This window comes from Acomys minous (genome assembly GCF_964271855.1).
Source record: "Acomys minous genome assembly, chromosome: 5".
Lineage (NCBI taxonomy): Eukaryota > Metazoa > Chordata > Mammalia > Rodentia > Muridae > Acomys > Acomys minous.
This window is the reverse complement of record NC_140494.1, coordinates 106,023,701-106,040,482: the sequence shown is the minus strand read 5'-3', so window position 1 is coordinate 106,040,482 and position 16,782 is coordinate 106,023,701. Positions and strand designations below refer to the sequence as shown.

General features: G+C 46.7%; 1 protein-coding gene across 8 annotated transcripts in view; it reads right to left on the bottom strand.

Moving 5' to 3' along the window:
- SIK3 (SIK family kinase 3) overlaps positions 1 to 16,782 on the bottom strand; it is a 213,391-nt gene that overhangs the window by 22,249 nt on the left and 174,360 nt on the right. For all 8 annotated transcript variants that reach the window (XM_084782642.1, XM_084782637.1, XM_084782636.1 and 5 more), the window contains exons 7-13: positions 6,948 to 7,066; positions 6,338 to 6,448; positions 5,939 to 6,082; positions 5,396 to 5,473; positions 5,174 to 5,283; positions 2,922 to 3,075; positions 2,505 to 2,660 (exon numbers count right to left, since the gene is read on the bottom strand). In XM_084782642.1, coding sequence (XP_084638768.1) covers positions 2,505 to 2,660; positions 2,922 to 3,075; positions 5,174 to 5,283; positions 5,396 to 5,473; positions 5,939 to 6,082; positions 6,338 to 6,448; positions 6,948 to 7,066 — 872 coding nt within the window. The remainder of the gene's footprint in view (positions 1 to 2,504; positions 2,661 to 2,921; positions 3,076 to 5,173; positions 5,284 to 5,395; positions 5,474 to 5,938; positions 6,083 to 6,337; positions 6,449 to 6,947; positions 7,067 to 16,782) is intronic.

Here is a 16,782-nt window from a genome sequence, read left to right as displayed (position 1 = left end):
CACTACACTGGGGTTCCTGGCTCTCTTCTGCAGAAGACAGAAGTGTTGTGCACCCTCAAACACAGCCTCGGCACAATGCACATAGAAGCATCATCCATGCCCCAGGCGCTACACCAGAGACCATTTTTCAGTGACCAAAAGGGGCATTTTAAAATACTGCGGGGATGGAGAGCGGGCTCAGGGGTTAAGAGCACACACTGCTCTTGCAGAGGACCAGAGCTTCGTTCCCAAGCACCCACACTAGGTGGCTCGCAACAACTTGTAAACCAAACTCCAAAGGATCCTACACCTCTGACCTCTGCCGGCACTTGTGCTCGGGTACACTCCCTCATTAACTAAAAACAAACATAAATATTTTCTTAAAAACTGGGCAATTACAAAACAAAACAAACTTCTTGAAATAATTCCAACATTTGAATCTTCACATCCTCTACTTAGATCTAAAGGTGGAGCAAACAGCTGCATGGGAAGGGACTGGGGCCGAGGAGAGGGAAGGCATGTTACCAATGGCCTCGAGTAGTATACTAATTTATTTTGGGATGGGCAGTGGTGAATCACTACAGGCTTTTAAGCCGGGGAACAGTGTTATAGGATCTGTGTTTGGAAAAGTGAGGTCTCTGTACTTGCAGGGTGAAAGGGGCAGCCAGTGGAAACCAGGAGTCAAGCCAGGTGCCAGCGGGGAGGCCACTGTGGTGATCCAGGTGTCGATGACTGAAGGAAAGGGCGCAGAGACGGAGAGACGTAAGCTATGCAATGCCCAGACGTAAGATAACTCATTGGTAGAGGGAATAACAAAAACTGTAAAAAGATTTAAAAAGACCCACACTCCTAGCTTGTGTAACCACCAGGACAGTGACAGTGCTGTTCGCTGTTCCTGTCAGGGAAAGGCAAGTGTCACAGAGTCAAGAGACTCTAGAACAGGCTGCATTCACACCGTGAGCACCAATGGTGGAGGCAAGCACACATGCAGATGTGCAGAACTCAGAAGAGCATTCTGGGTGGAGAGCCCGGGGACAGTTAAATTATGGGAGTGCACAGGAAAGGGGCCTCAGGCAAGTCAACTCTGAGCAGACAGGAGACCTGAAAAGGAGACTGACTGGCAGAAGGAAAATCTAGGGTAATGTTACAAAAGCAAAAAAAGTATCACAAAGAAGGGGGGGGGGGAAAGGTCAACAGTGACTAATAGAGTTGGGACATCCAAAAAGATAAAGATTAAAAATGCCCACTGGGTTTATCAACAATAGCTTGTTAGCGGCCAGTGGACAGAGTAAGTCACCCCACTTCCCACAGTGGTGACCCTGATCCCCTGATCCTTCCTAACCAATACCGACCTTGCCCATGGAATGCCTCTGCCACATCATTCATGTTGGCATTTAATCCCACATGCTTTTTTTTTTTTTTTTTTGAGGCTGTGTCTTGCCCTGTAGCCACTGTTAACCTGGGACTCACAATGTGTATGTATATCTACACACACACACACACACACACACACACACACACACACACACACACACGGTTGGCTTCAAACTTGTACTGACCCTCCTGTCCCTGCCTCCCAAGTGCTGGGATTACATGGCTTTGCAGGTGCTGTTATTGTTCAAATACTTCCTATAGCTGGACTTGTCTGCAATCATAAACAGTACACCAAAGGCTCCCACACAGACCTGCTTTCTGAACTGCGATGCTACTCAAAGTGTAGCCCATAGGCTCACATAGTGCTCTATGACCAAAGGAAGGAAAGAACGGAAGTCCAGAGTGAGCTTCTGTGTGCATTAACAGAGTGTTTTTACAAGTATTGATCCATGATGGATCGGAGAACAAAAGCTACTGTGATTTTATCAAGTACTGTGATTTTAAGCAGTCCTCCCCTAAGCAACTCACAGTGGCTAGGGAGACAGTATTCAATCTGATGAACTACGACAGAAAAATCACCAGAAATAAACAGAAACCAATGTGTGAAATTCAGACATCAATTGAAGTTTGAGCCATGATGTAAGCATCACTTGAGGTTGTGCCAAAAACGTTAGGCAGTGTTGATCAGAGGAGAGTTGGTGAGATGGTAATTTTGGAAGCTTGTCTAATGATTGGTTAAGTCCACGGGCCGAGAGATGGCTCAAGCGGGTCAGCATTTGCTGTACAAGCCTCAAAAGCTGAGTTTGATCCCTGGAACCCACTGGAAGGTGGATGGAGAGCACTGACTCCCAAAAGTTGTGCTTTGACCTCCATGTGTGCCCTGTAGCGTGTGCACATACTCTTCCAACTAATCTTTATAACATTTAAAAAGCAATTTGTCCCAGAGAACATTTCCCACCTGCACTACTTCTGCTGGGGAATGGTCGCTGAGGCGTCTTTATGTGGCCCAATGGGGAAAAGAAGGCAGGTCAGCGAAAACACACAGAGCACGGTATGAGAGAGCAATGTGGGTATCTCAGCTGAGTCAGGCCCCTTTATTACAGCCTTTGTATCAAAAACCTCTGAGAAAGTCACACTGCGCCGCTACTCACTGGTGTCATGGTGACAAGTGGGGAGGGTCCCCGTGGGCGCTTCAGCAGCTGCTGGGCATGCAGCTGGATGTTGGCTCCTCCATCTGAGGCTCTCCGGCCAAGGGGCCCCATTCCATTCAGCAGCTGTAGTGTAGGTGGCTGTAACAGAGACTGCTCCTGCCAGGAGAGTGGGCAGATACAGTGGTAAGATAGTAAGCTATGGGAGCAAACAACACCATCTACTACAGTTATAGGATCTGCTGACGACTGAAGGGGACTTAAAGGGAACTCAAGAAATCCCCCGGAACCAGAGCTATTTACCAAAGGGAACACCCCTCTCTAAGGAAACCCTCCAATCCCAGGGAGAGTCCTTTTAAAGTATACCAAGGGAAGACAAAGTTTGTTTCCTGTGGGCAGGCCCTTTCCACGGCCATATACCTTGTACTCGAGCTGCCCGGTTGGCTGCAGACTCTGCACGGGCAACAGGTTGTGCATGAAGTTCATGGTAGGGGCCACCTGCAGGAACGGAGCCTGTGGGTTCACTCCAGGAAAGCCAGGCAGGAGCTTCTGCAGGTCTTCCATAACTTCCGTGCTGAGAGGAAACAGGAAGAGAGACGTGGTTACTCAGAAGTGTTTACGTCTTTGAGTCGATGCTACTTCTATACCCAGAACAGTAATTTTATTTATTTATATATTTATTTATTTAACTTTTGTTTTTATTTGTTTGTTTGCTTGGGTTTTTTGAGACAGGGTTTCTTTGTGTAGCCCAGGCTGTCCTGGAACTCTCTCTGTAGATCAAGCTGGCGTTGAACTTACAGACATCCTCCTGCCTCTGCTTCCCGAGTGCTGGGATTAAAGGCAGGTGCCTCCACTACCACCTGGCCTTTCTCATCTTTTTTGTATGTGTGCAGATGTGTGTATGACAGTTAACATGTGTGTGGTAGAGGGCAAAAGTGGGGGGCAGTCTTCCTCTACCACGCTCTCAGTGAACCCGGAGCTCACTGACTCGCTGCTCAGGCTGGCCATGAGCTGCGTGGATCTGCCTGTCTCCAGCCCACAAAGCTGGGCTTACAACAGAGGCTACCACAGCTGGCTTTTCCCCGGGTGCTGGGGATCCGAACTCAGGTCTTTTACGCTCGAAGAGCAAGCACCTTCCCCACTGCCCAGTGGGAAAGTGAAGTTCCCCATTTTGCTTTTCTCCTCAATTTCTATTTCTAAGATCCTACAGCAAAGCGGAAGTCTGCTGTGAGGAACTTCACTCTGTCATTTCACTCTGAGCTCCTGGGGAGTGCCACTCCTCATTGATCCCTCTGGAAAGCCGACAGAGGAAACGCTGGCACAACTCCAGCCCAGGCTTTCAAAGTCTGGAGGTGGACAGCACGTTTCTAGAGAGTGCAGGCCAGCCGCTAAGACAATGCCTGCCTGAAGTAGCAACTGAGCCACAGGGAAAGAATGCAATTACCACTGTCAGTGCTAACAGGACAGATAAGAACTGGATGTTCGGAGCTGTCATGGCCAGCAGACTTTAAATAAGAAGTCTTTCCACTAATCCCGACTCAGAACTCCACCCCTCGGCAGTGACACATGCTGTGGAACCAAAGTGTTCCTTCTATTGCTTGTTGTTCACGCGCCGAGAACAAGTAACATAAAACAAGCAAACCACCAGGCATGGGCGTGGCTCCTGGAGATCCACTCAGGGGACAGAAAGAGAAATTTATACACAGGCCAGCTCTGCCCCGCGTAGTGCAGCCTTCTCCTCTCTGCTCATGGAGAAAACACTCCGCCAAGAGATGGCATTCTCGTGCTGCAGGCTTCAACTGCAGGGTTGAAGTGGGGCGAGGTGTCCTCAGTCCATTTCCCAATATGGGGGCCTCAGGGAACACTGTGACAGGAAGCCTTTGGGGAACACACTACGAAATGTGTTTTGGGGATTCTTGTTCATTCTGGGGCAGAGCAAGAGACTGAACCCTGCAAGTGCTCCTAACTGTCCACACAGATAAACTGTGTCAAGCAGTTGTCTTCCCTTTCTAGGAGAGCCCTGACAGAGAACACAAGGCCAACCCATCGCTAGACACTTTCAGAGTAGGCTGATTAGTTACTTATTTTTTTGAGACAGAGTCTCTTTATGTGTCCTGGAACTCAATATATAGCCAAGGCTGGCCTTGAACTCAAGAGTTCCTTCCGCCTCTGCCTCTTGAGGGCTGGGATTAAAGGTGTGTCACCACGCCCGGCAACTTGACTGAATTTTAAGAAGCATTTCTGGGTGACTTAGATGAGAAGAATTCCATCACTGTTGACAAAGATGCCATCATACAGCCAGGCATGATGGCACACGCCTGTAATCCCAGTGCTCAGGAGGCAGAGGCAGGCAGATCTCTGTGAGCTCAAGGCCAGCGTGGTCTACAAAGCGAGTCCTGGGCAGCCAGGACTACAAGAGAAACCCTGTCTTGAAACCCCCAAAAAATAATGAAATAAAATAAACAAACAAATAAATAAAATTAAAAAAGATGCCATTATACTATTGACATGGGATATAGGGAGACTGCAACCAGTCCAATCGGCTATGGTCTAGCATGGCTCCTGATGTGTTAAAGGTGTATCTTGGCCACCTATTCAGTGGTCTTAGGAGGCACCAAGCCAGATGGGACCTTTTGCCTTAGTACTGGGCTGGATGCTGACCAGGTACTTACCGTGGGTCAGCCACTCCCACCGTGTGCCTCCTCATTGACAAATAACGGACCAAGGCTTCTGGAGAAGGCTCTTCACCCTCATCGCTGTCCAAGTTCACTGTCCCGTCAGGCTGAGGTGGATGGAAACACAACTGATCAGAAATAAATCAGAAGGAACAAAGGAATTGTGGCTACGGGAAGAAAAGTGGTTTCAGTTGCCAGTGATCACACATGGCTACTTGCCTCTATAATCTGGTTCTCTGGGTTGATCAGCTGAACTTGGGGGACGCTGATGTTCATAGCAGCACCTGTCTGCTCCGCCTGGAAAGCAGTACATGAAGATACACAAAGACTTGAGACACTAGAGGACGTAACGACAGCTCTTCAAAGTAGTCTCTCCCCTCACCTCTCTATGACAGGGTTTTGCTACGTAGCCCAAGCTGTCCTTGAACTCATTGTCTTCTGCCTCCCACTCCCAAGGATAGGACTATACTCAAAGCAGTCTTGATTGCCAAAGTCTGGATCTTCCGCTCCCAGAAGGCACAGCAAGGAAGCATTCTTTAGGGAGAATGGTATCTCATGACGATTTACTACTTCTCAAAATAAAATTCTGACCTCTTTCTCAAAGGAAGACTCAGACTGTGACTGTCTTCAGACAAAGGAAGAGCTGCAGCTACAGATCCAGGGATGGACAAGAATCTCTCCTGCTTAGAGGCTGGCACGCAGCGGCTAGCCCTTACCCTGGTGTAACCTGTCCTCACCTACGTCACTAGAGACATTGCCCACCTGGATATTGACTGATGCTTGAAATGCCATGGCTCGGGGCAAGCTGGGAAGTGCTCCGAGACGCAGAGTTTTATGTCGCTTATGTCGATCACACAGCAGGCTGTAGATTGCACTATAGTGATCATAAGCATCCGATCTTAAAGACTATGAAATAAGAAGAGAAGACAGCGATGCCCTGATGAGATGGCACCTCAAGGACCACACCTCCAACAACACCAGCAGAACACAAAGCAGCTTCTTCCTTCCTTCCCAGGCCCCAGGAGGGCAAAGGAGCAGGAAAGGATGAAAGCGGAAGCACCCAAGAGCTCAGGAGGAAACAATGCAGGAAAGGAAACAATGCAGGAAAGGCAGGCAAGAGGAAGGGCCGCTTATCTTATCTCCCGACTCCTTCTTAAGTACCTGAATCGTGCGCTCCTTGTCCAATCCCATGTCTTCCATGGCCAAGAGGACATCATCATTGAGGTCATCTGTCTGTCTCTCCTCCTTCAGTTGCTGGCATTCAGCTATTAACTGTCACATGGAAAGAAGCAGGCTGTCAAGTCCCCGGTTAACCCCATCAACATGGCATTTGATACGTATTGGCCAAGCTGTTCTATGCCCCACTGCTGCGGATTCTCTGGGTCTCATACAAAGTCTTAAGCAAAACAGTGCTGGCAATCAGCAATGAGCTGACAGGAACCTCCTGTTTGCTGCGCTCCTGGGGTATATGGATCATCATGGGGAGCAGCAGTTTACGACAGAAGCTGTTGAAATGAGCACTCTCAGATAAGAGAGGCATCTGGTGGCAGTGAGCTGCAGAACTGGGGGTATAATGTCTCAGAAGTCAAAAACAAACTATGACATAGGGACACATGGTAAGGAGCAGTGTCACTACTCTCCACAGCTCCCTGCTGAATTCACATGCTGCTTCGGTTTTACCCAGCAGTCGGTCCCTGCTGCTCATCTCTTCAGGTCCTGCGCAGATTACAGTCACTGCTGGAGGAGTTCCTTGGGGGCGGGGGCAGCTCACCCTCTCAAAGTTGGGATCCGCATCCCCCAGCTTCATCCACTTGTGCCTGCAGATCTGCTCCATCGAGAGGCGCTTATTTGGGTCTAACACCAGCATGTGGCGGATCAAGTGCTCACACTCTGCAACAGACAGACAGCCTGCCTTCAGCCTGGCGGGAGAGGCACTGGAAGCGAGAGCAGCAGGTAGACTCTCAGGCTCCCTGCTTCTAGTGATGCTACTCTTCTGCCCTGATCCTTACCTACTCCACTGCTTACTCCAGAAGGAAACGGGCAAAGCAGACAGATGGAGAAAAAGAAAATCCAAATGGAGCAGTCTGGCCAATGCCTCCACTAAATCTGACAAGAAAAATATGGGGCAAATGCATCAACTCTATGATGTCTGCCCCCTTTAACAGAAGGAAGACCAGAATGTTCTCTATAGAGATTCAATACCTTAGAGGTTCTCAGATTGGGCAGCTCTAGCCTCTATACACATCACATGCATATTAATGATGTTGGGTTAGGTGTTAAATGTATCTCTTCAAAAGTCAAGGGATCTGGAGTTTCTCATGGCATGTAGGGGTGATGTATATAGACTATCTTAGAACTTGCTTGCTTTTTTTGTTTGTTTGTTTTGTTGTTGTTTCTTTAAGATAGGGGTTCTCTGTGTAACCCTGGCTGTCCTGAACTTGCTTTGTAGAGGTTGGCCTCGAACTTATAGTGATTCTCCTGCCTCCCCAGACTGCTGGGATTAAAGGTGTGTGCTGGGCTACACTACCCCCATACCTTTACTCCCCCAGCCCCCCTCCCTTCCCGAAGGCAGGATATCTCTGTGTAGCCTTGGCTGTCCTACAAGTAGCTTTGTAGGCCAGGCTACAGAGATCTGCCTTCCTCTGTCTCCCAAGTAATGGGATTAAAGACGTGTGCCACCATCACCCAGCTCCTTGGAACTTTCTTAATATGAATTAAATACTACAGGAACATATAGCGGAGCTGACAGAGATTCAGCCAATAGGTGTTTCTCTCTGGGGACTCATACTCTAGGTTATACTGAGAGAGAACAAAGGGTTTAAAATCAGAAAGCTATATTCTGATTTCAAAGCCGCTCAGTTTCAAAAGTCTCTCGTCTGTAAGCTGGAAGCTCTGATGACCATGTGTGAGCAGTCGTTATGAGGAAAATGGTAAGGGATGGTGAGGCTGCGGTAACTCATGGATTGTTCAGAGCACTTTACAATTACTATCTCAGCCCCAACACAACCCTAAGAGCAGCGAGCTACCATCCTACCATTTCCCAGACTGAGCACAGAGTCTACAATCACATGGTTTTCAAGTCAGGTTCAAACCAATAGTCTGGCTGTCCACCTGGGTGCATATACATGTGTGTGCAGGTCTATGTGCCTATGTGAGCAAGCATGTAAGTTGGAGGTAATGCTAGGATCGCTTCCTCAATCGTGTCCACCTTATTGTCTGAGACAGAGTCTCTCACAAACATGAAGCTCATCAATTCAGCTGGACAAGCTCGCCAGTGAACCTGGAATCAGCCCACCCCCACCCTCAGTGTTGGGGTTATGGGTGTGTACCACCATGCCCACTTTTACTTTTGCATGGGTGCTGGGAGTCCAAGTGCAGCACTGCAAGCACTTTGCCCAACAAATCATCTCCCCAAACCTTGACCACAGCTGTTGTGTTGCCTTAATCCTACAGAGCCAGTGGGGTTCATCTGCCCAAACCACTACCAGGTCACTCAAGCCATCGCTGTTTGTTTAGAAACCTTTAGAAAAGGTTCCTAACTGGTCTTTCTGTTTCTCTTCTTGCTACAGTTATAGCCTATTCTCCACAGGGATTTTTCTAAAGCTAAGACTAGACCAGCACCTCTTTAATAATTCTACGGTTTCTTCTCATAATCCTCAGAATGAAAATCCACAGTCCTGGGCCTCAAAGAGTCCAGTGTGATCCCCACAGATGCAGCTCTCTCCATTGTCTGGCCTCTACGCTTGTTCCTCAGGCCTTCTCACAGCAGGCTCCTTGCCATGCAGGTAAGAACCCAACTGTCACTTCCTCAGAAACCCTTCACTGTCCTCTGACATGAAAACAGGCTGGGTCCCGCTTTGTCGTGTCACGTGATTTTTCTTTAATGAATTATTTAAGGACTTATCTTGTTTATATTTGTACTTGTTTACAATCTCTGTCACAAGGCAAGGCATGCATCTTGTCTACTGCCAAATGCAACATGGAATGTCCGATACTAAAAATGGTTATTATATCTAATGTGAACTGAATATCGACTGAAACTATGAATACTTACTGAATATTCACCTTAATCAGACAAGTCTGTATTGTGAAAACACTTTTTATTTCATTTAATCTTCATAATAATCCTAGGTTACGTACTATAAAGAGCCCCATTTACAAATGAAGAAACAAGATTTTAAAAAGTTTATGCACTCAGCTACCACAAGGCTATGCTCTTGACTACAAATGAAAATATCAACTTGCTTTTGCTCTATGAGCAAAGGTATATTATGCAAGTGCTGTTCAGATCTGAATGACTATGGCCTCTCCATTCAAAAATTATATCTAATAGCAAGGCTAGAAGACCCAGCACCATAGCATACCTGACTCACAAGTTTGTGGTGTGTGTGTGTGTGTGTGTGTGTGAGAGAGAGAGAGAGAGAGAGAGAGAGAGAGAGAGAGAGAGAGAGAAGAGAAGAAGAAGAAGAAGAAGAAGAAGAAGAAGAAGAAGAAGAAGAAGAAGAAGAAGAAGAAAAAGAAGGAGGAGGAGGAGGGAGGAAGGGAGGGAGGGAGGGGGAGGAGGAGGAGGGAGGAAGGGAGGGAGGGAGGGAGGGGGAGGAGGAGGAGGGAGGAAGGGAGGGAGGGAGAGAAGGAGGGAGGGAGAGAGAGAAAGAGTACGTGAGTGTGTTCCTAATTCACAAAGGCCAGTGCATGCATTGGACATTGTGAAGTTGTTCTTCAGGCCTCTAGATGGCAGTCCACTGTTTTCCTTTGGTCTTTCCACACAAACTTTAGTGCAAGACACTAGGGGACCAAGCCAAACAATGCTTGTAACAGGCCTGCTTTAAGACAAAGATTTCCTTTCCTAGGCAATTTCTTTAAACAACAACAAACAAACAGAACCTGTCACATAATAAGTCCCAATGCAAAGCTCAATTCCAGGATGGTGAAACCCTTGACTATTATTTATCCTGAGAGACCCTGAAGGCTCTCCACAGAAAAATTCACAAGAAATTACGTATACAAACTTTCACTAATTTTTGACTGTTCAAGGAGCCAAAACAGTTTGCAAAGATTCCCTAGACATCTACAGGCCCAAGATTAGGGACCTCTGCTACATGTCAATGGCACAAGGGCAAGGGCGCTGATCCTGTCTGTTACATGGAACAGAAACCGGCGGAGGATCAGAAGCTTAACACTTTTCATCTGTTGCAGAGGGTGAAACATGGCTGAACTCAGCATCACATCAAGCCACATTTTCTTGGTGTCATATAGCTCATGAAATTGAATTCAGATGAGATTTGAACGTACTATTCTACACAAAATATGAAAAGGGTGAAAATGAAGACAACGAACGCGTCCAAACCCCAAATCACAACCACAGGACACTCGAATGAGTACCAGGACTGAAGCAAGCAAAGGTGTGAGGTGCCGGCCCTTCCAGACACCACTGCGAAGCGGCTCCTCACTTGTCCCTTTGCTGCTGGGACCCAGGACTGTGGGGACACAGCAGGAGAGCAGCCCCCACCCCACCCCAGGCTGCTTCTGTCTGCTCCACACGACTCCAAGCAATCTTCACCAAAATCACCATGGGCCCTGGAAACTCAATCCTCCTTTGGAATGGTAACTAGAGCATGCACGGGGCGGACTTTCCACTGACTTTGAGGAGTGGGCTTCCGAATGGCCCTACCACTGGAACGAAGACTGGCACTTTACCTGAGGTGGCAACAGACGTCTCCATCCTTGAAGAGAATTTTCTCAAGGAGGTCGAAGGTGTTTTGTTTGAGAGGAACACTAAACTATGCAAGGGTAAAGGGGTGTGTGTGTGTGTAAAACCTCTCTACATTCATTAAAAGATGGAATTCACCAAAAATTCACCTAGTTTCCATGACAGAAGGATGAGTGAAATAACTGAAGAATTTATGAGGCTTATTTACCATGGAGAAAGGCAGATGTGGGCAGAAGGGACGTTCTGGGCTCCTCTTCAAGTGTCTGAGGGATGCTTCACAGACAAGGCTGGGACAGGTTCTGCTGTCCAAAGATCTGAATGTGGAGTGACATGGAATGCATAGCTTAACGTGGGAAAGGGCTTTCTCAGTCCTGGCTGATGAGCTGTGATGAGCCATCTAGGGGGTACTTAGGGAACGTGTGTGTGTGTGTGTGTGTGTGTGTGTGTGTGTGTGTGTGTGTGTGTGGATGTTACGGTGCAGGTGAGGCCACACCTCCGTCACAGCTACTTGTACCCCTTTTACAGATCACTGTTCTGGGTAACAAGGGGACATGATGAACTCCTCGGTCACCTACCCCGAGTTCTCAAAACTCCCTAACTGTGATAAAGGAATGTTCTGTCTAGGATGTGGTAATCTCACTTTCACTAGAAACGTAACACACAGCTGGCGTTTAGGATATCATCTAAAGACTCAGAGACTTATGTTTGGAGAACGAGAACCTTCGAAGATGGCAACTGGACCTTTCAGAACCATGCACGCCAAGGTCCTAACATGAATCAGGTCCCCCAAGTCGCAGGTGTAAGAACACAGCACTAGTGACTGTGACAAACCTTGCTGACAACTGTAATGTCCTAAGAAGCTAGCGGTGGTCTTGTATACCTATGCTCTTGGTATCTGTCAGCTGACACAGGGGGACCATTAAGGCCAAGTACGTAGTGAACACTGTCCCCAAGTCAAACAACTACAAGCATGGAGCACAATGGCTCATGCTTGTAAGTCCAGCACTTGGAGGCTGACTGACTATCATAGGTTTGAGGACAGCCTAAGCTAGGTGACCAGTGTTGGAAGTTCTAGGACAAACTAAGGTACACAGTGAGGCTGTCTGAAACAGTCAAACAAAAATGAAAATAGAAAATGCCTGAGACTCACAACAGACTAGCCATTCACATGGTTCAAGCTGGAACTGGCAGAAAACCATCATTTTATAAAGTTCTAGGTGTGCTGCTGTATGGGGTCAAAACAGGACAGACAGAGTAATTCATTTAGAAACATTATCTGACAATATTAGTACAGACTGAATATTTGTGTGGTAGTCACAGTACTAAATTTCTTAAGCACTCGACCTGCACCCAATACCTATTATCTCCATTTTATAAGAAATTGAAAGAATGAGAAATTAATAAACTTGGCCAGATACTAAAAGTCTGTTCATTTTCACTGTTACTGTTGTTGCTTTGTTTTTAAAGCTAAGCCAGACTCAGGCTAATCTTAAACTCATGCTCCTTCTGCGTTATATCTCCTAAGTATTTGAATTTCTGGGGTTGTTAATTTTTATTTATTATTGTACATTTTTTATTATGAATGCATGCACACCATAGCCTATGTGTGGAGGTCAGAACATAACTTTGTGAATTCAGTTCTCGTCCATTAGTAAAGGGAAGGTGGGTCAGTGGTCCAGGAAACATGCTCAGGTTGCCAGGCTTGTGTGATTAGGGCCTTTCTCCAATCCCAGAGAATTCTTAATCTAAACACTATAGATTAGATTCCTAGGGGCTGGAGAAAATGGCTCGGCAGTTAAAAGAACTGGCTGCTCTTCAGAGACTCAGGTTCAATCCCCAGCACCTACATGGCAGCTCTCAACTGTCTGTAACTCCAATTTCAGAGGATCTAACACCCTCACACAGACACACATGCAGGCAAAACACCAATGCACATAAAATAAAATATGTATTTTTTTAAAAAGAAGTATTTATTTATTATTTATACAGTGCTCTGCCTGCATGCTGGAGGAAGGCATCAGATCTCAGTGCAGATGGTTGTGAGCTACCATGTGGGTGCTGGGAATTGAACTCAGGACCTTTGGAAGAGCAGTCAGTGCTCTTAACCTCTGAGCCATCTCTCTAGCCCCAAATATGTATTCTTTTAAAAAATAAAACAGATTATTAATTTAGTAGCTGGGTAGTGGTAGCACACGCCTTTAATCCCAGCACTTGTGAGGCAGAGACAAGTGGATCCTGAGTTTGAGGCCAGCCTGGTCTACAGAATGAATTCCAGACAGCCAGACCTACACAGAGAAACCCTGTCTCAAAAAAAAACCAAACCCCCAAAACCAACAACAAAACAAAAACAAAAAAGCCCCAAAAACCAAAAACAGTATTAGTGTTTGAGGTATCACCCAGCATAGCTTATGAAACAGTTCTCTTACCCAGTAGGTGACAGGCTGTGTGAACTCCAAAGGCGGCATGGCCACAGAGTCACCCTACAAGCATGTTCCACATGTAGCAAGTGAAATCATGGTCGGAAAACTATGAATTAGATTAAAAACATCATGAGGTGGGGAATGGTGATCATGTGAGTGAGATGTTGGGAGCAGGAGAACCCAAAAAGGTGTTGCGCATGTCCGTGAGTGCGTGGGTGTGTGGGTGCATGCATGTGTGCGTGAGACCTAGTAATGATTCAGACTGACTCTGGCAACTGCAGGGGATGGGTAAGACAGGAATTGCAAATCATGTCAGACAAGGAGAACCGAGTTCTGTGGGACCGGATCACCCAGAACCTCTGGGCTGACCCCATGAAAGAAAGCCTGGCATTCTTAAACCTCTCAAGTAGTGCTGAAGTATGGGGCACTGAAAGCTTTGTTCTCCGGACTGTGGCAAAGGAAGGGTCTCAAAGAAATGAAGTCAGGGGCTGGAGAGATGGCTCAGAGGTTAAGAGCACTGCCTGTTCTTCCAAAGATCCTGAGTTCAATTCCCAGCAACCACATGGTGGCTCACAACCATCTATAATGAGATCTGGTGCCCTCTTCTGGCCTGCAAGTGTACATGCAGGCAGAATACTGTATACATAATAACAAATAAATCTTTAAAAAAAAAAAAATGAAGTCAGATTCCAGCTGGTGGAAAGAGAAGACATCTGGGTGCCAGAGGACACTGTGAGAGTGTGAAAAGCAATTACCCAGAAACCCATGTTTCCTCCAAGTAAGTGAAAGAAGGTGTTTGGTCTAGTTTCTCTTAGTCTTTCCAGTCAACAATACATAAGCCCAATACATATGCTTAAATATATATGTGATTCCCAAGTGTTCAGCACCAAAGTCTATATTTTAGACAATTTTAGCATGTGTATTAGCAATGTTTATTTCTTAGTAATAGATTGCTTTTGCAGCAATTCAAATTCCAGAGAATTCTATTTGTGTGTCAAAATTGTTGAAAATGGGAACAAAAAGTAATTGGCAGTCAAATCCCTAAAACATCCATTTCCATGGCTAATGAACTTGAAATAGTTAAAGTGCATTTCAGAATCCAGATGCACATTGGCTGGCACACTGCTGTGGCTTCTGCTACTCACAAGCTCTGTCCAGGGCAGGGGTCAGAACAGAGAGCCGACCCTGCAGACACACGACTACCGAGAGGCCTGCGAGGAGCCTCGGCACAGAGCCACGTGGCTTTCAGGAGTCTGGATTTACAGACGATTGTGACTCAGAGTGTCTCAGTAATGCTGACTGCTTTCTCCAAAAAGAAAACCACAAATAAGGCAGTCTCATATTCTCTCATCTCCCCTCCCTGCTTGGTCCCTTTGTCTCTTCCCCTCCCCCTTGCCCTGTCTTTGAAACTACTTCTCACTACGTAGCCCAGGCTGGCACTGAACTTGCTATCGTCTCTCCAGGTGGTGGGGCTATGGACATGCATGCTACAGACTTGCTCTGTAGACCATGCCTGCCTCAACCTCAGAGAGAGCTGCCCGTCAGTGCCTCCCAAGTGTACCACCACCCCTAACTCTGACTTGCTCTTAATACATACAATATTTCACTATATATTGCAAGCTGGCCTCATAATCTTCCTATCTCCCCCACCTCAAAATGTGTGCATATGGACAGGTACGGGCTACCACATCAAGTTTATAATTTACATTTTGATTCACTATTCCCAAAATAGAAATGCACATACATTTCTAAATCCAAAGATGAAAGACTGGTTATTTAAAGTACTATCTATATTTTAGAATTTTGGAAATTTAGTATTTAGAAGTTTTAGTATTTCTGTAGTGACCTAAACTAGCAGTGATTGTTCTAAACAAGAGAGCTGCCTTAGCAGCGGGAACACTGGCTGCTGCTGCAGAGGACCTGGGTTCAGTTCCCAGGACCCACATGGCAGCTCACAGCCATCTCTAACTCCAGGTCCAGGGCATCTGACATCTTCTTCAGGCCTCCAAGGCCTCCAGGCATGCATGTAGTGCGTGCGCATATATGCAAGCAAAATACCTACATAAAAATAAAATGAAAACAAAATTCTAAAGGGCTATTATAATATTAAGACATTGTGTAGAGCTTTTTTTCCCCTCTCACATTTGACTATGTTTATTGTTTTCATTTCCATAAGCATTTGTTATTCCCCAACTGTACACAGCGAGCAACAGCACTTAGCTGCATGGTAGAAGTACTGTGTTAAATATAAACCTCATCACCATTGGTTTCTGTAACTGTGAGCACAATATTCCACAACAGAAAGAGACTTCCTCATCATGAACCGTGAACCACTTTCGTGGCTGAACACAAGCTGTAGGAAAACAGCTCACACGGAGCTGATGGTGAAGGCCTGCTGTCAGCCCAGGGAGACAGCAAAGGAGGCCTTAGCCTATGGATCTCAACGTATTAGACAAACAACACCTATGTCTTCAATTCTCCTACTCCCTCCCTGCAACCAATGTCTTCACTTCCTGGGTAGGGTGGGGTGGGGTTAGCAACTGAGTTGGAGCCCACGCCTAAGCCTCTGCCACTGAGTCCTCCCCTGCCACTTACCTCCTGTCCCAGGGACTTGGGCTACTAACAGAATTAGGATTCAGAAATTGGGAGATCTTGGTTAAGGGCTCGATATGGCCCAACTTAGCTGTAGCACCAATCTTGAGAAGACCCTTGTGGGTCACACTGCTTGCTAGAGTCTGCCTATGTCATAGCTCCTGTGTGGAAGGGCACACTGCTCCTACCACTCCAGTGGGGCAGAACTCTGGCTCAGTTTTACCCCAGAGTCTAGTGTGTGTGTGTGTGTGTGTGTGTGTGTGTGTGTGTGTGTGTGTGTGTGTGTGTCGGGGTGCCTTGGGAAAAGAACTTAAGTTGTCAGGTCTTGTGGCAAGTGCATTTACGTGCAAGGCTATCTCATGCCCCCCCTTTTTTTTAATTTAAAGATTTACTTACTTATTATGTATACAGTGTTTTGCCTGCATGTATATCTGCACACTAGAAGAGGACACCAGATCTCATTATAGATGCTTGTAAGCCACTATGTGGTTGCTGGGAATTGAACTCAGAACCTTTGGAAGAGCAGACAGTGCTCTTAACCTCCGAGCTATCTCTCCAGCCCTCATGGCCTCTTCACAGTGCTTTCTTTGATAGGCATTCCAGGACTCCCTTGATACTCTGAATAACTTGCCAGCGGTGTATTCACCGAGAACTAGTGTAACTGAAGATGGTCCGGTCTCTGAAGCCAGACTGCCAGGGTTCAAAGGCTTGCTCTTGCATTTATCAAGTGAGGACATCTCATGCCTTCATTTGCACACCAATCAAGCGGCCCGTCATTCATCTTGCCTCACGGGATAGATAGGGCCATGGGCATTAAGTGGCTAAATCACCTGTACCGAGGACACAGGAGCCCAATGGGACTTGTTCTCCAGCCTCCGGAGCCA